The sequence below is a fragment of the Saccopteryx leptura genome, chromosome 5 (assembly GCF_036850995.1).
Source record: "Saccopteryx leptura isolate mSacLep1 chromosome 5, mSacLep1_pri_phased_curated, whole genome shotgun sequence".
In the NCBI taxonomy this organism is placed as follows: domain Eukaryota; kingdom Metazoa; phylum Chordata; class Mammalia; order Chiroptera; family Emballonuridae; genus Saccopteryx; species Saccopteryx leptura.
The window spans coordinates 55,799,731-55,823,677 of NC_089507.1; the positions used below are offsets into that span (position 1 = coordinate 55,799,731).

General features: G+C 35.6%; 1 protein-coding gene across 2 annotated transcripts in view; it reads left to right on the plus strand.

Annotated features, from left to right (window-relative positions):
• The window catches only part of MTHFD2L (methylenetetrahydrofolate dehydrogenase (NADP+ dependent) 2 like), a 103,621-nt gene that overhangs the window by 56,828 nt on the left and 22,846 nt on the right, over positions 1–23,947 (plus strand). The window contains exon 7 of one of the 2 annotated variants that reach the window (XM_066385591.1): positions 22,712–22,837. The exons of the other annotated variant lie outside the window; for it this stretch is intronic. Coding sequence (XP_066241688.1) covers positions 22,712–22,837 — 126 coding nt within the window. The remainder of the gene's footprint in view (positions 1–22,711; positions 22,838–23,947) is intronic. 2 annotated transcript variants of the gene reach the window in all.

A 23,947-nucleotide genomic window follows, 5' to 3' on the forward strand; every position in this document is an offset into this window, starting at 1 on the left:
AGATAGGGACAGACAGACAGGAAGGAAGAGAGATGAGAAGCATCAATCAGTTTTTCATTGCAACACCTTAGTTGTTCATTGATTGCTTTCTCATATGTGCCTTGACTGTGGGGCTACAGCAGACTGAGTAACTCCTTGCTTGAACCAGTGATCTTGGCTCCAAGCTGGTGAGCTTTGCTCAAACCAGATGAGCAGACGCTCAAGCTGGTGACCTCGGGGTCTCAAACCTGGGTCCTCCGCATCCCAGTCTGACACTCTATCCACTACACCACTGCCTGGTCAGGCTAAAAAGGAATGTTTACAGCCAATTATATTCTGAAAAATAATTACATTAGATTATTACATCCATTGTAGAAATCCAAATATGATCAACCCCCCTGCATATTACCACACACAAACTGACAAATAGAAAAACAAAAATGGAAGAAAAACATACAACCTGAGAAGAGTGGTTACCTATGACTAATGGTAATATAGGTGATCAATATTGATTATTTCTGCATCTTACCTGAATTCTCTAAGTAAATTCTCCAAGATGTGCTTATTTCATAATTATAAAATAAAATTTAAAAATGTTAAGATGACCCATTTCCAGTTTGTGGCAATATTATGCCTGCTGTCTATGTTGTTTTATGGAGCTGTTAACCTTTTAATATAGAGGAACATGGGAGTGGTGTACTACACAGAAATGACTTGTCTTCTACAAAGAACCAAACATGTTATTCAAGTGACTTTTCTTGAGAGAAAAGAAGAAATTAAAAGAGATGTGAACTAAATGGCTGACTTGAGATGGGATATAAATTATACCTCAGTAAAGCTTATAAAAAAGACGAGAAACTGAAAGACCTAAGGATGCTAAAATTGAGGGTAATTTTGGCTTTTAAGCTCATTTGCAGACATAGTAAAAAGAAGTCATCTAGTTTTTAATTAGCACTAAGAGGAAGGAGTGGGGCAAGACTGTGAGGAAAAGGGAAGCCTCTACCCACTGTCATTTGAGCTCCTGACTTCCACCTTTGCCATCCGATTTCCAGCAGTTCTTGCTGCTGATGTTCTTTCTTCCTGCCTCAACACCCTAGAGCTATCCACATGTCTTTCAGTAATGCCTGTTCTACTACAGTCAGCAGAGGACACATCCAGATTTTAACTGAAGTAAGTTCTATAATAAATAGAGGCATCCATTTTTTTGTCCTTCTGTAAATATTTTAAAACTTAGAAAAACCTATCTAGTTTCAATTTTATCTGATTTAGCTCCAGCATTAGTTAGTCCCTGAGATTTCTAAAATGATAGATAAGGTTTGGCAAAAGTAGGTTTACAGTTGTGACTGTTCAAAACACAGACTTTATTCTTATTTTATTATTTATTAATTATTGTATTATTTTCCATAAGAACAACTGTAAACCTACTTTTGTCCCATCCTGTATGTAGGGACATTGAAAATATTTATTTATTTATTTATTTATTTATTTATTTTTAAATATACAGGAGACAGACAGTGAGAGAGAAAGAGGGGGGAGAAGCAGGAAGCATCAATTCATAGTAGTTGCTTCCCATATGTGCCTTGACTGGGTAAGCCCAGGATTTTGAACCAGTGACCTCAGCATTCTAGGTCAACACTTGATCTGCTGCACCACCACAAGTCAGGCCAAAAGTTTTTCTACATAATTAAAACATTTTTATATTTCTGAGCATCACAGGACGTTATTTTTTTAATTTAGTGATTATCAAACAGATTTTAAAATCTTTGTATAGAGTTTCAAAATAGGTTTTTTTCAATATTTTTTAAAAATATCAGTGTTTAACATATACCAGTCAATCAATGCAATACACCATATCAACAAAACTAAAGATAAAAATTATATGATCCTATCAATAGATGCAGAAAAGGCACTCAATAGGTACAGTATCCATTACTGTTTAAAACACTCAATAAAATGGGTATAGAAGGAAAGTACCTCAACATAACTAAGGCCATATATGAAAAACCACCAGTCAATAGCATACTAAACAGTGAAAAACTGAAAGTTTTGCCTCTAAAATAAGGAACACCACAAGGATGCCCACTCTCTCCACTCTTACTCAACATAGTTCTGGAAATCTTAGCCAGAGAGATCAGGCAAGAGAAAGAAATAAAAGGCATCCATATCAGGAAAGAAGAAGTAAAGATATCCCTTTTTGCAGATGACATGATCCTGTATATAGAAAATCCCAAGACTCCATTGAAAAACTATTAGAAACAATAAACAAATATAGTAAAGTTGCAGAATACAAAATTAATATACAAAAGTCTACTGCTTTCCTATAAGCCAACAACGAAATTTCAGAAAATGAATCATCATGAAGACATACAAACAATAAATATATATATGAAAAGATGCTCATCTTCACTAGATATTAGAGAAATGCAAATCAAAACTACAATAAGATACTACCTTACACCTGTTAGATTGGCTGTTATCAACAAGACAGGTAATAACAGGTATTGTAGAGGTTGTAGAGAAAAAGGAACGCTCATACGCTGCTGATGGGACTGTGTACTGTTACATCCATTATGGAAGACAATATGGCAGTTCCTCAAAAAATTAAGAATAGAGCTATCATATGACCCAGCAATCCCCCTACTGGATATCTATCCAAAAAACTTGACAACATTGTTATGCAAAGATGCATGCACCCCCGTGTTCATTGCAGCATTATTCACAGTGGCCAAGACATAGAAACAACCAAAGTGTCCCTTGATAGAGGACTGGGTAAAGATGGAATACTACTCAGCCATATGAAATGATGACATACTACCATTTATGACAACATGGATGAACCTGGAGAACATTATACTAAGTGAAATAAGTAAATCAGAAAAAGGTAAGAGAACTATATGATTTCACACATATGTGGGATATAAAACTGAAACTCATGGACATAGTTAAAAGTGAAGCAATTCAGGGGAGAGGGGAGTAAAGAGGGACAGATACACAGTGATGGGAAAGAATTTGACTTTGGGTGATGGGCACACAGTACAATCAACCATTTAAATACTACAGAAATGTTTACCTGAAACCTATGTACTCTTATTGATTAATGTCACCCCATTAAATTAATTTCTAAATAAATAAATAAATATCAGTGTTCATAAGGTTTATTAATGACAAGAATATTTATTGAGCACTTTTGAAAAATCATCTTACTTAAACCTTTAACATCTTTCTGAGGTCAGTAGGCATTTATCCCTATTTTATAGTTGTAAAAAGTTCAGGCTTGAAGTGAAATGATTTGTCCATGGTCATATTCTGAAGTGACTGAATCAAGACTTGAACCATGCCTTACTCTAAGACCCCTGGTCTTAATTCTTCATTCTGCTGTTGGCTATTTATGCCATGATTTGGGAAAGTGGGATGTGCTTTTATTTTCCTTGTTCATTTATTTTATCTTAAGTGCAAGTGTTATAATAATTGAAGAAGCAGATATCAAGCATGTATAACTGTTTCTCAAAAATTTATGGTTATGTTGATCACATTCCACATTTTATTAGTAACACTTTTTAATAGAACCAAAGGGTCATACTTAGAAAAGACAAAAAAACAGCATGTGTTTAGCTCTTTAAAGTTTGCAGATTGTGACTCCAGCTTTCTGTCTGCTAATAAATAACATTTCACATTCATGTATTTAAATAGTAAAAGACTTGGCTTTTCCTTAGTTGCCTGGAGTATTACTACATTTTTATTCCAGCTCTGCTTTTACAAAATTCAGTCTGTCACTTGTGTCCCTTTCATAATGCGTGGCAGTTAGGAAAACGTACCCTCACAAAGTGATAATGACATTCTTTAGGAATTAATAATCTGTTGAGAGGAGCAAAAATTACCCCTCTATTTCCATTTCTTTTTTTTATAGACCCATATCGTTTTTTCTGCAAAATTTGTGTTCCAGTTGGAAAAAATTTAAGCTCCCGGGATATATATATATATTTTTTACTTTGATGGCCAAGAAATTAACCTGTAAGTCAAATCAAAATATTTTTTACCTGTTGTTTATTTGTACATATTTATTAAATATATACATTTTTACCATCATATATACCCCATTTTTTCTTATGGAATCTGGCCTGTAAACTCTAAGTTGAAACTAATTGGTACACCATTAATCCTAGAATAATTATGTCAAGAAAAGGCTCCTTTCTCACCCTACCACCAAAGAGACAAAAAAATAATCACTCACTAATTATGACATTGGTTTCCTGGAATCAACTGGAGATCATAATCATACAACAATAGTGGCCAACACAGGTACAATCAGGGCGCTTAGATATGGCCCTTTAAGACATAATTGTTTTTTTACCCCAAAGAAATAATGGGATATTCACAAAATAAATTGAGTTGCTAAAACTGTCAAAAGGCAATTAGTGATGACATGTATTTAGGGAATTTAATTATACTTTAACATTTTAAAAATACTTTGACTTTTTTGAAAAGAGAAGTGTGAAGCAACTTATAAAAAAAGAGAGACATTTTAGTTACATAAAAAGAAAGTCAGTTAAAATAACTTAATGTCACTCAACTGTATACAACTCAGTATTTATATTATATTTGACATTTCCATTAGAAAATTAAGAAGCCAAGGGCAGTTGTCAGTCATCAAATGCTACTTACTGTTAGCCAAGCACCATGCTCTGTGCTTTCGTCTACTTAACTTTATTTTTACAGCAAACCTAGGGCAAGGGATGGGAAATGTTTGTGTTTATTTTTATAAACATGAAATATAATCTTACCGTTAATATAAGATCACACAATTTATAATTGTCACGGTGGAGATCTGTTTGCCTCCAAAGCCCAAGTTTTTTCTAGTGACTCAGAAAGCATGCTTGTGCAGACATAATGGACCTGATTATCCTACCGGGTAACTACTAGTTCTTAATGTAGTGCTATCAGTATCCTTCCATTTTCCTACATGAAGAATTACTCAGACCATAATTTGTCCTATTATGCTACATGGAGCAGAAAAACCTGGTATATATCCCCATTTCCCTCTGGAATCTGTGATTTGGAAACTCCTGGGATTTCTGCTCACCTCTCTCTCTTCTTACCAGTTCTTGCTACTACTGCCAAGTAAGACACTCCCAAGACCTGCAGAGACATTTATAGTTGTTTCACTTTCTTGTTTCTTCTTTACAGCCCTGGATTACCCGCCAAGCCAATTATATTATAAGGCAAAAATGAGAGAAACTACCCAAACAGGGTTCTCTCTCTTCTCAGAAGCTCTTTTCCCCTCACTAGCAAGAAAAAGGAAATGTATCTCACAAGGAAACCTTTGAGTTTATTGGTCAGAATTCTGAGGATTTATCTGTGACCTCAAGATGTCTAATTGGAGCTAACTGAACTGTATTCAGTTGTTTTGTCACATTAACTCATGTTCATCAATAAAGTAGACAGGACAAGAGCCTTGATGACTTTTCCATTTTCATATGGGACTCTTCCTTTTGTCTTTCTCCTAATTAGATTAATGGGCCACTTTCCCAGGACTGGTGTATCAAGCTAGGCTAAAGCTACACTCTCCCCACCATCTCTTCATTTACTCAAAACATTTATTGAGCACCAAGTAGTGCCATACAGTGAGTCAAATGCTGGGTGTCCAACAAAACTTACTGAGTTTCTGCCCACATGGAGCTTGCCGTCTATTTTAAGCAGACATTATAATCAAATAACAACATGTAAATGTAGTGGCAAAATTTGAAAACTGGTGAGAAAGGAAAAGGCAGCGTCTATGGGTGCATATGCAGAGGGGGGCTTGGTCTCGTTTGGGATTTGGAGTGGCTACAGAAGGTCTCCCAGAGGAAGTAACTGGTTGGCATATGCTTTTCAAGGGTTTATTAATAACAGGCCAGAAAGACCGTGGCAGTTTTCTTTCCTTTTACCAGATTTATCTAGGCACCTTGGGCACATCTGCTGTATTTTTTTGTAGTAAATTTCAGTTTAAGCAGTCAACTCGCATGTAGTGCATTCAGGTCCCTGAGCCGGGGGCTCGGTCAGCTACCCTCATGCTCCCAGTGCCAGCCTGCGCTCTCTGCTCTCCTGCAGGCTGCATGGGAAGGGCTTGCATGGGACAGCCTACGCTCTCTGCGCTCCTGCAGGCTGCATGGGAAGGGCTTGCATGGGAGGATGAGAAGTCTACCACAGAATCTGAGGCTTTCCAAACCCACTTTCACGGATTTTGTTCATTTTAAAAAACAAGCTTTGGCCTTTTTTGATATTTAGCTTTGTTGTTTATTTGTTTTTAATAAGCATTTTATTTAACCTCAAAAAATTATCCCCTTGATTTCCCTGCTTTTATCTTAGGCCTGTTTATAGCTCCATGGTCTGCATAATTTTAGTGTTTCCAAATAAATATGAATGTCTTGCCCTTATTTTTTTTGTTTGGTTCTTGCATTGCGAAGCCTGTTATAAACAACTAGTAATTCTCCCAAAACAGAGCTTGTAGTTAAGGTAACAGAGCCATGCATTAAATCCCTAAGAGAACAGAGAGCTTTTCTCATTGTCTCAAAATGCCCATTCTTTCCTGGCTTTGGCGTGTACACTGACCTCATCTATAATATGACAGTGAACTCCGTGAGGTTTGGCACCAAGAATTGTTTAATAATATTGTTTTTAATGCTTTATAGAGAACACAAATTAGAAGCAATACTATTCATTTTGTTGATAGGTGTGACAGAACAATCTTCTTGTTACCATTTGTTTCAGCTGTTGTTATGTGTCATCATATTCATTACCACAGTCTTTCCAGTCTTCTCGGAAGTGGTTTGATCCTCAGACAAGAAAGATGGTATGTGGATAGGTCTTTGCCTAGTGGTAGAGGTAGATCCTTCTATTGGGTTTGAAGGAAATGGGTCAGAGTGTCCAATGGTCTGCTTTTGTCAGTGGGTACAAAAGGCATCTGTGTGACTTTTATGAAACCAGTACTAACCCTCTGGACTAGACTGCAGTTTGATTTAAACAAACTTAAAATTTTGCAAAAGCCATGACCCACTTCATTAGGAGTTTGACAGTCTCCCAATACTTTCTTTTTTTTTTTAATGAAATCAATAGTGATATGAACAAAATGATTTTTAAATATTATATAATGATGTGTGATAACATTTGGAAGATGCATATTAACTCAATGAAGGGGTATTTTTCAAATAAGCAATGCATGATACCACTATATGCATTCAAAATGTAAGCTAAACCAATATTGGATTTTAATATTATGGAGTATGGAAAGCTCATTGAAATGGCTTCAAATTTCATATTGCAACTAACCGTGTAGAAACTTTCTCTTGTCTAGTTTTGATGTAGATCCAAAGAAAGATAACTACGATTATCTTAATCTTTTAGAACACTCCTTCCTCCCTTCTCCAACTACATATGAGTGTGACGCTGGATGAAAAAGTAGATTGAGAATCAGCTGTCTTCTGACATTAAAAGATTATCAAAATTGTAAAACAGTGTCTCTCTTCTCACTATTTTTTGTTTGTTTTGGGATATGTGGCTATTTTAACTAAAATGTGTTATTTTAACATATAATAGGATTATTATTTTTTTCCCAAAGAATTACATAAATATTTAAGCAGTTTATCAGTTTTAGCTGCTTATATGATTAAAGTCAGTGTACATAAGCCACATAAAAAAGCTCTTCTGGGACTTCAGTCAATTTTAAGAATGTAAAGTAGACCTGAAACTAAACAATTTGAAAAACACTAATTTGCATAATAATACACTTTTCGTTCATGTCTCAGTTTAAATAAACATTGGAAAATTCTCTCTAAAAATAGAAGGCTTTTCTTTTGTTTTCTGGCATTTATCATTACCAGACATTGCTGTATGTCTTAATTTATTTGCTCCTTAATTTTCCCTATGAAAATATAGCCTCGATTAGGGAAAAGATTTTTACCAATCTTGTTCATTGTCTTATCCCCATCACTTTCTCTGGTACCTGGCTCATGGCTGCTATTCTGAAATATCTATTAATGAGATAAATAATGAGAATATTTTCGATCTGGATATTTTTCTTATAGTGCTAAAGGCTTACAGACTCTCTGTACAATTCTTTTTAATGATGCCTCATACCTTTGCTATTAGTTTTAAGCCTCGCAGGGATTTTTATACTCCCTAAAACCCCAGTCAGTTTTCACTGGTGTTCTCTTCTGCTTTAACCCAATCATCACCCTCTCTCCACAACATGCCTATATAAAGAGATGGGGTTTTATTTTTCCTGCCAACAACACCTACCACTGTGGCCAGACATAGTCTCTTAGCTTCACCGTCCAGCCTAACTGTATGGGAGCCCTCAAGATAGCACTGAGCGAAGTTCTGCTGCAGAACAGGAGAGAATGCTTCTCTGTCATGGTAATCTCTCTCAGAGTGGTACAAAACATAATATGGAATTTTTAAGAGCCCTTGCCAATGCTTTATTTATGGCTTCTCCCTCTCCACAGCCCAGAAAGGGCTCCATGGGAGCTATGAACACTAAGATCTACTTAGACTCATCTTTCCCCAATAATAAACATTATGCTGCCTTGAGTCCACCACGTACATCTGATTCCCTCCTTCTTTAGAGCAGGATCTCAACCTTGGTTACACATTTCAATCAATGGAGTAACTTCAGAAATGTTGATGACTGGGTCCCACACACAGAAATTTTGATTTAGTTGATCTTTGACACAGCCTGGTCAGTGGGAGTATGCAGACTCAGATGATTTAATGTGCAGACCTTGGTCACTTGTCCCTCAGAGGCTCCTCAGTTCTCTGTCATGCCCATCCTTCCACATCTTTGGATACACCAAGCCATGTTTGTTTGTTTTTTTCAATAATTTAATATGATGTAAAACTAGCTATTTTCAATGGAGAAGCCAAGTCTTTTGTAATTTCAGGACACACATGAACTAGAATATGATCAATTGAAAGTGAATCAACCTTTCTCTTCTCCTAAGTGCATACTGGGAATTAAAAGACTCCAGGTTCATCTCCAGCAATTGCTCTTTACATGCATCCTGGGCTCTAACCATCTCAATTCCTTTCAGTTTCCTTAAACCTACAGTTTATTGGAAGTTTATATTTTTGTTGTTGTTGTTGTTGTTTGTATAGTCAGGTTCCCCTGTATAGAACAGCTTTTCTGTTTTTATCTACTTCTCAAGGTATCTCTTAGAATCAACACAGTCCTTTGGAAAACAAGTCATCACTGCCACGGGTTGAGTGAGGCGTCCTCTCCCTGATTCACTTTCCTCTACATCCTGACCGTTCTGTATCACAATGCCACACTCTTAGAATTGTCTGGCTTCCTTGTTTGAACACGAACTCTTAGAAACAGACTTTGTATTTTATCTTAATTTATGAATTATCAGTTATCTAGACAGAGCCTAATGTATAACTGATCTTCAATAAGTGCCCGTTAAATGGATGAGTGGCCAGATGGGTAAGTGTAGTGTATGTTGGGAAAAGTTATTTAGTGTATGTTGGGAAAAGTTATTCAGTGAATACTTTATGAAATATTTATATTTGAAGTATTCTTAAGGGTTAGATATTGATAACTTTTATTTTACATGGATGAAAAGACTGTCACAGAATTTATCTTGGGTGATACTCCTAGTTGTTGTGTGCCTAATACTAGAATTAAGAGTGCCTGACTTTTAGTCCAGTGCTCTTGCTGGGTTTTTGTTGATGTTATGTTGCTTGGGTTTGATTTTGGTTGATTAATAAGGATTTATATGCTGCTATGTGAGAAAGCACTCTCCTGGGTGTCAGTCAGATATTTGGGGGAGTGCTTAAGTTCTTCAGAAGCTCAGTTCCTTAATTCATGCTGGCTGGCCTAATGATTAAAACCACAGCCCATTGCCTTCTCAATGTAAATTTTTAAACACTTCATTTGAAATGCATCAGAAATCATTAATATATAAAACATATGGTTAAGATGAGTTGCACTTAACCTACATAAATTTTTGAAGTAACAATAAAAGTGAAAAATAAGAGTGAAAAATAATATGTTAAATAATGCAGGCTAGGTGACTTCACATTCTACTTAGTAAGTTATGCCTGAGAATGACCATGTGTTAGAAATATGCATATGTTCAACCTCCAGACAGTCTCAGTTCCTACATGTCTGTTAGGATTCAAGCCTCATGCTGCATTTCATGTGAATTTAGAGATGAAAGATATGATTTATTTTTTATTCAGCATAGTTTCTAAACCTGAGCCAGCTACCATTTCTGCTATCAGTCAGAGAAGCTAGATCTGATCAAGTGCCAGAGAGAAAACTGGTCATGTTAGGTTTCCTGAGAGACAGCAGGTTGTTCTTCAGCATGGCATCTTTAAGAGCACTTTTTACAGACTTTTAAACCCATTACTGCATTAGATAGAATTATTCTCTACATATGAGTAAATGATATTTATGAATATTTTACAACATAAGTTATATATGTTATATATATTATATTGTTGATAATATGGACATTTTTTATGTAAAAAAATTCTTTGTCTTATCGGATCATTTACAATAACATGGATGGACCTTGATAACATTATACGGAATGAAATAAGTAAATCAGAAAAAAAAACTAAGAACTATATGAATCCATACATAGAAGGGACATAAAAATGAGACTCAGAGACATGAACAAGAATGTGATGGCAACAGAGGTGGGAGGTGGGGGGAGGGGGGATGGGGTGAAGAAGGAGAGAGGGTTGGGGGAGGGGAGGGGCACAAAGAAAACCAGATAGAAGGTGACAGAAGACAATTTAACTTTGGGGGAGGGGTATACAGCACAATCAAATGTCAAAATAATCTAGAGATGTTTTCTCTCAACATATGTACCCTGATTTATCAATGTCACTGCATTAAATTTAATAAATAAATTAAAAAAAAATTCTTTGTCTTATCTTTTGGTCAGTCATTGTGAGTTGAGCACATATTGACCCATAACGCTTGCCATCTTCTCCAAACTCAGACGTTAATCAGAATATGTTTTAGATTAATAAACAGAGTTGTTGTAGAAAATAAGAAAGAAGGGTCCCTATAGACTAAAATAAGGATATTCTCCTAAAAGAAAAAAGCAATGGGGAATAAATAAGGTTTAGAACAATCTGAAACTATAAAGTCAGTCCACAAGAAAGAGAGGGATTGGGACCTAGGTAGCATGTGCACAGCTTGTGTGAAATTGGGTGCTGGGAAAGGTGCCATCTGCTTTCTGCTTTCTCGGCTGAGCTTAGAACTGCTTGCACAGTTATGGGAACACAGCTAGGATAGTCACAAGATTCTGGAGCTGAACCTCTGCAGGAACAAGTCTGAAAATGAATCTGTGCAGTGTGCCGCCCTGTGTGCCAGACCGCCAGCGGTGCCCACGCGGAGGCCACTTCAAGCTTGCTGTCAGAGACCAGGATACACTAAGAGGAGATGCCATGTTGCAGATGACTACACAGACACTTCAGAAAGATGGGGAAGGACAAACAACAAACCTGGTAAACAGAAAATAGGCATAATGACACAACCAAAAAAGACTTAGAAATAAGTATTTTTTATGTCATTAGCAAGATAAAGAAGGGATTACAGCCGTGACAGAAGAATAAAAGTTTAAAAACAAGAAAGTCAGGTTATGCAACAAGAACAGATAACTATGAAAAATAATTAATTAGAAACATTGGAAATAAAAAATATTGAAATTAAAAAATAAAACTTAAAAGCAGACTGAATAGCAATGATCACAACAGAAAAGTAATCCCACTGGAATAATAAATAAAATAAACTTATACCTGTACTCAACACAAAGAGATAAAGAGCTACAAAATATAGCTTATGACATGGATGATAAATTAAGAAACTCTTTCTGGGTGAACATGTTAAGGACACTACTCTTTTATGGATTCTTGCTATATTGGCCGAATTTGCTTAAAGGCTTTTAATCACTGTAAAAAAAAATAGAAGACTGGATAAAGAAGATGGGGCACATATACACCATGGTATACTATTCAGCTAGAAGAAATGATGACATTGGATCACTTACAGCAGAATGGTGGAATCTTGATAACAGTATGCGGAGTGAAATAAGTGAATCAGAAAAAAACAAGAACTGCAGGATTCCATACATTGGTGGGACATAAAAACGAGACTAAGAGACATGGATAGGAGTGGGGTGGTTACGGGAGGTGGGGGGAGGGAAGGAGGGGGAGGGGGAGGGGGAGGGGGAGGGGTACAAAGAAAATGATAGAGGGTGACGGAGGACGATCTCTCTTTGGATGATGGGTATGCAACAGAACTAAATGACAAGAAAAAAAAAGAAACTCCTTCTGGAGGGGATATTAAAGATAATAATATTGTAGAAAAACCATTGTAAGGGAGGATCACTGATAATTTTATTAAACTAAAGAGAGATATGAGTCTTGAATTTCAAAAAATTTACTGTGATTAGAAATATTACAATAAAAGTTATACTTAACATTAAAACTTTAGAACATTAGCAATTCTAAAATTTACAAAAGAAAAAGAAAATATCTACCAAAAGAAAACCCCATGGATTTGAGTAAAGACTACTTATCAATGGTTTTGATGTCAGAACACAATGGATATCTTCAAAATTTTGGGGAAAAAATTGATATAGAAATTTTGACCTCACTAAACTATCACTCGAAGTGAAAGTGATTTTGGTAGAGGGCAATTAAGAGGAGGCTTGTAGTCCATGAGAGCAACAAACTAATCCACAGGTCAGCTATATATTTAACAGAGGAAACGGAAAGATAAAGCCTCCTAGAGTTGAAACAAAAGACTGTCCTCAAGGACTACCACACCTGTAAAGCTTGAATTTAACTGAATAAGACTATAAAGCAATTTATTCCCCAAGTTATTGTTTAAACAGAGCAAATGATTACATAAGAGCTAGGTGTGATGCCAATAGCTAAAAGCTTACCATGTTTAAAGAAGCAAAGGAAGGTATAATGATGATGTTTCACTGAATAGAGAATATCAATAGAGACAGAAATTATCAAAAAAGAACCAAGTGGAGATTCTGAAGATGAAAAGTTAAATAACTAAATGAAAAAAGTCACTAGAAAGGCCTAACAGTAGATTTGAGCTGTTAGAAGAGAGAATTAATAAACTTGAAAACAGATCAATAGAGATTGTATCACCTGAAGAAAAGAGATTAAAAAGAAAAAAAAAAAGAACAGTCTCAGAGAAATGTGGGAAAGTATTAAGAACATCCACATATGTGTAATGGAATTAGCAGAATGAGAGGAAAGAAAGAAAAGAGAGGGAAGACACTGAGATGCTCTTACTCACGTAGGTTTTATTTAGCTAGGATGCACTTAGCGGTCATCTGACTGCCTCCAAGCAAATAATGAAGAGAAATTTTCTAATCCGGAAAGAAATGTATGCATTCATCCAAATTCCATTGAGATGACTTTTGTTATAATTTATGTAGTAGGACAGCTTCCAGCTGAAGGAGCAATTCACCTAAATAAGCATTTTCATGATGTTACTTTTACATCTGATCGGGAGTTCTGGTTTTGTTCCCAGCCTCACCTCTGACTCATCATTGTGAAACTAAGAAATCATTTAGCTTCTCGGCACCTCAAAATCTCTCTTCTGTGAATGAGGATAATGGGCCAACCTTCTCTTGCTTCACTGAATTGTTGTGAAGTTTAATTAGATAATGTTTGCATAGGCCTTTGAACTCTACTAATTAAATTTATGTGTAAATATGGTTCTTCCTTTTATCAGGCTGCCTTGACTGAGCTATTTTATGAAGACCTAAAGATGACAATGATAGGAGGATTCATTGGGAAAGGATTAATGCTTTTTAATTCATGTGAATTTAATTTGGAGATTGTCAAATAGGCATATGAAAATGGGGTTCGAAATGATAAAAAAAAATCAAGGAGTAATGGTTATACCTTCATATTGGTAAATTTAGCTCCTAGGGTGAAGAATCATGTCTGGTGTATCCTTTAGGTATTGATATTGCTTTTTAAAACATTATATTTATTTGGTATATTTTGCTAAGATAAACTGGTGATTAATTTCTTATTTGTCAAATAAGGAATCACAAAATAACAGATTTTCAATCACCCAACAAAAAAGAATGACCTTTGAAGTAGTGTGATTCTGTGTAGATCATCCATTGGTTACCTACTTATCAATCAAAGTGATTTTCATTCTTAACAGAGAAATTTTAGATGAATCAGAAATCTTTTTTACTAAATTTCCTGATCAGAAAAGTTCACCCTAAAATAATTATCCCAATTATTTTTGAAAATATGCATTAAAAATAGGCCTTTTTCTTCTGCCAGAAATAAATTTATAGATGGATTATCTTGAGGAAAAAAATAAAAGCCTGCCTCCATAAACTTGCATTGAGTTTAGTGTGTAATTATATTTATAAGCTCGAATTATTTTAATGATGATATTAAAAGTTGTAACAATTAAATTTCATATGTTTCTGAATATCACAGAATAAAGAGTTTATAGGTTTCATCAGGAACTTAGAAAACTGATATGAAAGTTTTGAAAACTACCAAATATAAAGGTGGAATTTTGCAACAGCAAATGTTTCTGTAAAATCTAATAGCTAGTTATTACTCTTAATGTTTCTTATCACCTAGTAGTTTGGGGGTATAGCTGCTGATGGACCAGCATAACATAAAAGTACTTTGAAGTGTTAGGAACTTCAAATTCAGCTTCTCATTCACATCTTCTGAAATAGGCATTCTACCCCAAATTCCTGATCTGAGTGAAAAGAGTAGAATTATAGGGAAATTTCAAATTTTTTAGGTCCTGGTTAAGAACCTGTGCAAAGTGTCAAGTTGCCTTAGTAAACTCCTGGGCATAATAGCCCAGGTAGGTATATTGTTGATATTTACAGAAGGCGGCAAATAGGAATTGTTTATTATGATTTAAAGAGACACCAAAGAAAACAAAATAGATATCTAAAACTTAAATAGATAACATTAGGACGTACAAAGTTAAAATCGAATTTGAGTTTGCTACTACAGGACCCAGAAAATGAATATTTAATGTATGACTCTAAAATTCTGAATGAATTTAGATCCTCACTCACTGGGGTTTTTAACTAGGAGGATGAACAGTTTAAAAGTCATTCTCTATGAGTTGTAGCCTTTCTTTAGCTTATACCTTGAGTATTATATAATTTTAGATAGAGGTTTAAGAGGTCAATCTGAAGCCTAGTGGGTTCAGCCTCCTTAATCCTGCCAATGTCATAGGAGTGGTATCCACAAAAACTCTGACACTTGACATCTTCAGTTTGGGCTTGATTTAGACTTACAGTTACCAGTAAATCTAAGTCAATATTCAAATTAGCTATGAACTTACTATGAATAGAGGGTCTTCAGGGATTTTAGGAAAGAGACTATGAAGACATCATTTAATCTGTTGGCAATTTCATTTTCAGGGCATATCTCTCCCTATGAAGTTAGCAGGTGTGGTGTCACATGGCAAGGAAGAATGTATACCTGTGTTCTGGGCTAGGACATGCAGAATGTCTGAAGGTTATTAGACACCCACCACCAGAATAGTTTGTTTACTCCAAGGGATATGTTGAATAAGAACAGCAGAGCATAAGGCTAATAATGTAGTGTCCAGATCAAACTAAAGGTTGTCTTTAACACTGTGATAAATTTCTCCTTGTGAATTTAAAGGTAAAATGGTAGATTGAACATTTGATTCCTCCTTCTTCTCCTCGTTATTTATTTATTTATTTATTTATTTATTTATTTTTTGTCAGTATTCTTTCTTTTCACACTGTCAACAAATGTCTTTACCAAGTGACTCTCTCTTTGTGTTTAATGTTTGGTAGGTTTTTTTTTCTTTTCTTTTCTTGTATTTTTCTGAATTGAGAAGTGGTGCGGGGGTAGGGGGGGCACAGACAGACAGACTCCCACATGCACCCATTGGGGATCAACTCAGCATGCCCACGAGGGGGTGATGCTCTGCCAGTCTGGGGTGTTGCTCTGTTGCAGCCAGAGCCATTCTAGCTCCTGAGGTGGAGGCCATGGAGCCATCCTCAGTGCCCGGCGCAACTTTGCTCCAGTGGAGCCTTGGCTGTGGGAGGGGAAGAGAGAGAGATAGAGAGATAGGAGAAGGGAAAGGGTGCAGAAGCAGATGGGCGCTTCTATGTGCCCTGGTCGGGAATCGAACTTGGGACTTCCATAAGCCCAGCCGATGCTCTACCACCGAGCCAACTGGCCAGGGCCTGTTTGAGAGTTTCTAATTATTTTATCTGTAAGGTTGTAAATTTAAATGAGTCATATTCTATATTTGTTCTTAGGTTCTTCCAAAATGTTTAGCAAAGTGCTGAAGGTCTGGCATTAGGACTATTTCTCATTTAGTTTTTCTTGTGTATTAAGTCTTCTATTTCAGAGTAAGATTATTCACAGAAAGTTAGACAAGAGCTTACTCCATCTGCATCAGGAGTTACTTCTGGATTCTAGCTAAAGATATTAAAGAGCCTGTCTCTGAATTCCCCAATGGATAGATCCTTTCTTAGCTTATAAGACTAAATCGGGGTCCAATCTATTTTTACAGGAATGACTTTGGGGATAGCTTACAAAAGACCTTATCCCATATATATAGCTTTTCTAAATCCCTCTGATTTCTTATGCAATTTGGGGTCTCTGAATTTTACCTTTCCATCTCCCCCTTTTTTTTGCATCTCTATGATATATACTGTTTGTACTATATGATATATACTGTTTGTAAGTACTGGTTTATATGTTTCTAAATCTGTTCCTAATTACTCTGATAATTTTGTTTTTCTAAGTCTTGGAAAAATTTGAACAGTGAATTTAGCTCAGAACAAATGAGACTAGATCTTAAAACCTAAGAAGTTTACCCCATTCCAAGGGGGATGTAACTTTCTGAGGTAATTGCATTTTGGAGGTTTCTGGCCAGCCAGGAAGGAAAGGAACAGGTCAGAAGGAAATGGAGAAACGGGGGGGAAAGTGAAATACTAAGCTTAAGACTGTTAGATTTGTGCTGAAATTTGGAGGAATCTAAATGAGTGGCTATTTTTAGTTTTTCACCTTTAATTTAATTTATTTATTTACTATTATTTTGCTTTAGCCAAGACTTCTTTTAAGAGAACAATTTTGGAATCTGAATACCTTTGGCTACTTACCTCCTCAAAATTATTTTTAAAATTCAGACCATTGAACGTATGGAATTTTATTCTTTTATGTTCTAAAGAACCTCTCAAATGAATACTTTGGGCACATGAATAGTTCCTCAGAATGGCCACTATAATTCTAAATTATCCTTGGTGAAATTATGCCATTTAGAAAAGTAAGTGTAAGAGTTTATGATATGGTGTAAATACATGTAAGAAGCAAGAGTACATCAGCAGTGCATGATCTTAGGTGTAGACAGAAGTAGACCCAGGAGAGTCGGAGACTGGTCATTTGAAAGTGCTCCTTGTGTACCTTGTATTTTAGCACCACCACCACCACCCCAACCACCCCCGCTTAATTTCTCACCTGTTTCCAGCTGCAGACCTGACGAATTTGCTGTTTCCAGAAAGGATTGGAGAGATTACACAGAAAATAAAATAATACTTGACTGAGGAAAGTTCTCATAAAATTTTGCTAAGTGACCTGAGGCAAAGTTTTTCCATAGGATTTTCCAAAGTTCAAAAGACACTGAATTCCTCAGTCATTTTGAAGAATAGATTTATCTTCTTCCTGTGAGCTTTTCCCTTATAAATAGAGAATAAAAAATGATGGGGCAAAGACACGCTGTGTTCTGAATAATAAGATTGATTTACACCAAACATAAAGGTGGTTTTTTTCCCACCTATTATATAATCAAAGGATTCCTAAATAAGATTTCTTATTCATAGAAGACATAATGAACTTAGCATTTGGGGAGCCATAATGAAAAGAAACCAGTTCAGATTCAGTGTGAGATTTAGCTCATCTTCCCAGTCAGAGAGAACGAGAGCTCCGTGTCTCAGCAAGAGCTCCAGGGGCCAGAGGGACATCCATGATTTCCAAATTGAGGTTCTGGATCAGGAACCAGAGAAGTTCCTGATTAGATCTTCATGGATCCTCCAAATTGTTGAAAACTCACTCCTTCCAAATATCACCAAAATAATTCATTGATGGGACAAATCTGAGTTTACAGTTACAGAAGTATGGGGAACACTATTTGGACAGTTCCTTAGGAGCAGTGGTGTGCTGGATCAAGCTCCTATCAGCCAGGGAAGGTTGATTCTGAGCATATTTTTTTTCTAATTCCATGTTCAGTGATGTTACCTTAGTAACTTGAAATAAGCCATGATAGAAATATTTATATCAAACAAATCATCAAATTCTACAAATCAGGGTTTTGCTTTTTTTTTTTAATCCCCAGAGTTCCAGTTACTTTAGTAGCATTTTAGATTGTAGAAGCAAAGTTGGGATATTTAGGAGATTTTGAAGTTTGTTTTAAGGCAAGAATTTTAATGCAAAGGCTTGATTAAGGTTGGGTAAAGATAATATAAAAGTTTAGGATTGGAGGACATAAGGAGAGAATTCTGAAACAAGGATTTCCAAGAGTCTTGAAGAACAAACAGTCATTTGATACTATCTACTGAAAAGTCAAACAGTTTGATGTTAATTAAATGAGCTTGTCTGTAAGTTCCTGAGATAAAATTACTTGCAACTTTTATCTTTCTGAGCAAGAGTTTCCTGGAATAATAAAGTCATGTTGATGGAGAGTTTCCTGGAATAATAAAGTCACGTTAATATAATAATAAAGTCATATTAATGTACACAGTAAGCTATGTGGGTGTGGATGGTTTCGGTTCTCACATATAATACTTGAAGCCTTCAAATTATATAAGAATTAAGGATAGGCTTCCACAGAATTATCACAGAAATTATCACACATAAAAACATAAAGCTCATAGGAAATATTCACTTGAAATCATTGTTCATTTTTAATTTTTATAAAAAGAAAAAAAATTTTGTTTCCATAGCCTAATGATATGTATGTCTTTTCTTTACCAAATACTTAAATAACTTTTAATGTCATTTCACTATTATCAAGTGACAAGAATTTAAAATTATTTTATTTGTATACTTTGGAAACTAAATACATTAATCATATGTTCCTGCAAGACAACAATGTAAGTGGATGACTTAGCATACTTAACATATCTAAAATAGAGATTTTTTTATGTCTATTTACTATAATTTTAATAATTAAGTATAACTTGCTTATCATTCTTTTCTTTAACTGGGCCTTTATAGGGTCAGAAGTCTACAGGGTTCAGAAATGAATTAACTGAGAGAAGAAAGATAAAATAATTTTTCCAATTTGAAAAATCTCTTTTGTCTCTAGACAAAAGAGAATGTTTAAATCATAGAGTTGGAAGGCATCACTAACCTTCCCAATTCTATCCCTTTTTCACCCTATTGTGAATATTTTTAGTAAGTAATAAGGAAAGTATAAAGTTTCTCTTTGTAGTATATTTCATTATTCTTAAAATATTCTCTACATTGAGCTAAAATCTATTCACTTATTTTGTTCCCTCCTTCCTTTTTTTTCTTTTGAAAACATAACATAAGTATATTTTCTATTTAGTTTAACATATTGAAGACACTACCACAATTATTGAGTTTTGATTTTGTTTTTAGTTGTATTTTTTCTTTAGATGGGCATCCTGACTTTATTGAACATACCTCTATTTCAGAGTTATTCAAAGTGCGGACTGGGACGGGTCCATGATTGTTTCTTATCCTTTGGGAACTATATGTCATAGGTTCACGAGGAGCTGTGCCAGAATATAAATCAACATACTACATCCTTCACTGAAAAAAATAAAACTAAGCGAATTAAACTGTGTTTAGTGATGCAGTTGCTTTACATTGTGGCACAAGCTTTTTATCTGCTGCAGATAATTTGAGCCAACTAGTTTGCTAGCACTTGCTCCATATGACATGGTTTCTAGATCTATTCTAATCATTCCTCCCTAAAGTGCAACCAGTGCTTCCAGAGAGAGTCTGCTAAATATATAACGGAAAACATTACTTCTTTGTATATGAAGACTATTTGTTTTAGCATCATAGGCTCATAGTTTTTAATGAGTTTTTAATCAAGTACAACACCTAGTCAAAATTATGCTTTTATCCCCTTTCAAATTCATGCTACTAATAGTCTATCATTCCAAAGTGGTTACCTACTAGCTATTCTATCCAATTTTGTGTCATTGGTGAATATAGGCTATGCAGTTACTACTGCTCTGTAAAGAAAAAAACAAACAAACAACAACAACAACTCAAAGATTCAGTCACTTTAAACAACCACCTTTTAAAAACTTTCTCACAAGTCTGTAGTTCAGTAGGTCAGTTATAATGATTTTGGCTTGTTTCTTCTGATCTTGCCTGGGCACATGTGAGAGTCTGTCTCATTATCTCCCCTCCTCTCCTTGAAAAAAAATCATCTGTAGTATCCCTAACATAAATGATTATTACTGCATTATTTATAACAGCAAAATATTAGAAAGAATGAAAGAATGAGTAATTTGTTATAGTAATCCACATGAATTATTTCAAATAATTGATGAAGTGGGAAAATACTTACAATTTCATTTTAATGGCAAAGTGGTATGATACATAGTGAGGCACAATATAAACAAAATTATAGACATCATACTTTATATCTTACAGATAAATAAATATTTTGGAATCCTAGAGAGAAATACAATACAAAAAATACTTATCTCTGTATGGTAAGATTATAGTGATTTTTATCTTAAACTCTTAGATGTTCTCCAGATTTTCTATAGTAAACATATGTAACATTAGATCAGAAAAAATAAACATGCATTTAAGGTTTTTTTTAGTTTATCATTTTCCTTGGAATTAAAATCAAGCTCACATTTTTCTTTATATTGAGAATTGTATATTTGTTCATTGCCAGTCTGATATTCTCTGAGAAATTGTTATGAATAGTTATAGTTGGGAAGGAGAGTTGGATCCTTCTCAAAAGCATAGTAGCTAGATTTTAATAAGTATTTCATCAAATTTTCATTTTAAAATAGTTTCCATCATTATAATAATGCATATTTTCTGTTTCTATTGGATGCTAAGAAGAAACAGGATTTTATGATGATCTCAAATCAATACTAAGTTTTTATTCTAGAGCCAATAAAAAGAAGAAGTTCTATGGGATAAGATGAGAAACCAGGAGAAAAACTATCTCAATCGTTGATGCCTCATTGGCTATATCATCATGTGGCTGAGGGAACCTCTGAGATAGTTATATCTATTTTGGCACTGATCACTTCTTTATAACCTTTAAATTCTTACTAGCACTAAAAGTTCATATGTCACCTGAAAAGCTTAAATAAATACTTCAGATGCTAGAATAAAGCCTCTGAAAACACAACCAGTAGTCCTTTTTCTGCAAGGGATGTAGACTGTGAAGGTGAGTGTCACCTACCAGACACAGTGCCCATGAGAGGCATAGTGGTAGAGTAAAGATGGCCACAAATTCTCTGACCCACTGAGAAGTGGAGTCTCTATCCCTCCTCTTAAATCTAAGTGGATTCTGTACAATATAATATGACAGAAGTAACACTGTGCTGGTTTCCAGGTTTCAGCCTTAATCGACTGGCAGCTTCTACTTCCTAACTCTTGGAACTCTCACACTGGCAGCCACCTGCCAAGCTGTGAGAAGCCTAAGCCACATGGAGCAGTCATGCCTATATGCCCCAGTTGACAGCCTGAGCTGAGCTCAGCCAACCGTGAGAGCAGCTGCAGCCATGTGAGAAAGCCATCTTGGAAAATTGGCCTAGTCACAAATTCAGGTGACTCCAACCTCAGCCACTATCTGACTCCAATTGTATGAAAGACCACCAGGGAGATCCATGCAGCTGAGCTCAGTCAATCCACAGTACCATGAAACATAGTAAATTGTTGTTTTAAGACACTAAGTTTAGGGATGGTTTGTTAAGTACTAAACCCCCCCCCCCAAAACCTGGAACATTAGCCATTTGCTGGTATTGATGGACTTGAAACAGAATTTTAAAATACAGAAAATAGGTGGTGACACAAGATCTCCCTGTAAAGCTATCTTTCAAAGTAGAATGGAGAAACAGTGAGTAAAGTTTACTAAATCTTACACTTTCCAAGACATATATTTATACAATATAATTAATCAGAGAAACCAAGTAAAAATAAAAAGAAAGCATTTCATGTTGAGCATATGGGTGTAGCACTGCACACTTTCCCACAACCCTAAAGAATATGAATATTATCATTCTTATTCTTTTTTGCATTTTTTCTCCTTCCTTCCCTTTTTTCCTTTTGTCTGCCTTGAATTTCGAAATTGTTTTTACTCCACTCCACTTCCTTCTACACTAACCCTCAGCAGGGGCCTTCTTCATCTCCATGATCCCCCCATGCCATTCCCAGTGCATGAAATACAAAAGAACACTGCACAAGCAGGTGTCCATTTGGAGAAGTCTGGTTGGCAATGTCAAAGGTCAAAGGGTAAGTCCTGGCAGGACTTTTTCCACAGAAGCCCAAATGCAGTACTTTTGTTCTTCTGCTTGATCAGAAGTGATCACGTACAGTTAGGAACAGTGTATGTTATACATTTCTTAAAACCAGGACAACAAAAACATTAGATGTATAAACCTTTGTTATACTCATGGCCAAGTTGAAGTATTTTCTAGAGTGGTTTCCAACTCTGTTTTGCTTCCAGGTATTCCAAAGTTGATTACATCCGATATGATTAAAGAAGGTGCTGCTGTAATTGATGTGGGTATCAATTATGTCCATGATCCAGTGACAGAAAAGACAAAACTAGTCGGAGATGTGGACTTTGAAGGTAATAAATTATATAATTTTTGATAAATGAAAAGAAAGATTCTATTTTTCATGTTTTGATGGTAGAAAGAGAAACTTTCTGTTTGATGGGGGCATTATTAAGTTATAAATCATTGTACCTCTTTCCTCTGAGGGAAAAGAGTTTAACCACACATACATATTTCCTTCCTAAAAGGAAAAGGGGAAGAAAGGAACACCTGAGGCTGCAGATAGACATTAATACCTTCTGAGGACAGCATGGTGAGTAAGGGCAAAGTTTAGATGGAGCTTGTCAGTGAACACGCTGCCGCCCTCACAGGCTGTCACTCACAGGCTCCCTGCCGGGATGGAGCTTCCGGTCTGGCGGGGGCTCTCCAGTGAACATGAGTGTCTGTCTGTATATATTATATATGTGTGTGCTGTGTGTATGTAGTGATCTCTTTAGGGAATGACCGCATTTCTTCACTTCATTTTTTATATTTAATCACTAATGGCAGACATCAATAAGTTATTCAAATGTCTCAACTTGAGTGAGAATATATTTCCATTTTTTTACCTTATTTCTTATTTTTTGCAGTCATTCAGTTTTTTATAACATTATAGTTACCATGCATTTATTGTAAAAATCACCACACATTATGATGCAGCCAGATGGCATAGACCAGGGGTCCCCAAACTATGGCCCCCTGAGGCCATTTATCCAGCCCGCCGCACTTCCGGAAGGGGCACCTCTTTCATTGGTGGTCAGTGAGAGGACCTGGAGTACTGTATGTGGCAGCACCGCAAAGGGCGGCATCACTCACGTACACTACTACTTCCAGTGACACGGGACACACGCGTCACAGCTCCGGAAGCACGTCATATCACTTGTTACGGCTAGCAGTGACAAATATGGAACCGGACATTGACCATCTCATTAGCCAAAAGCAGGCCCATAGTTCCCATTGAAATACTTGGTCAGTTTGTTGATTTAAATTTACTTGTTCTTTATTTTAAATATTGTATTTGTTCCCGGTTTGTTTTTTTACTTTAAAATAAAATATGTATAGTGTGCATAGGGATTTGTTCATAGTGTTTATTATAGTCCGGCCCTCCAACGGTCTGAGGGACAGTGAACTGGCCCCCTGTGTAA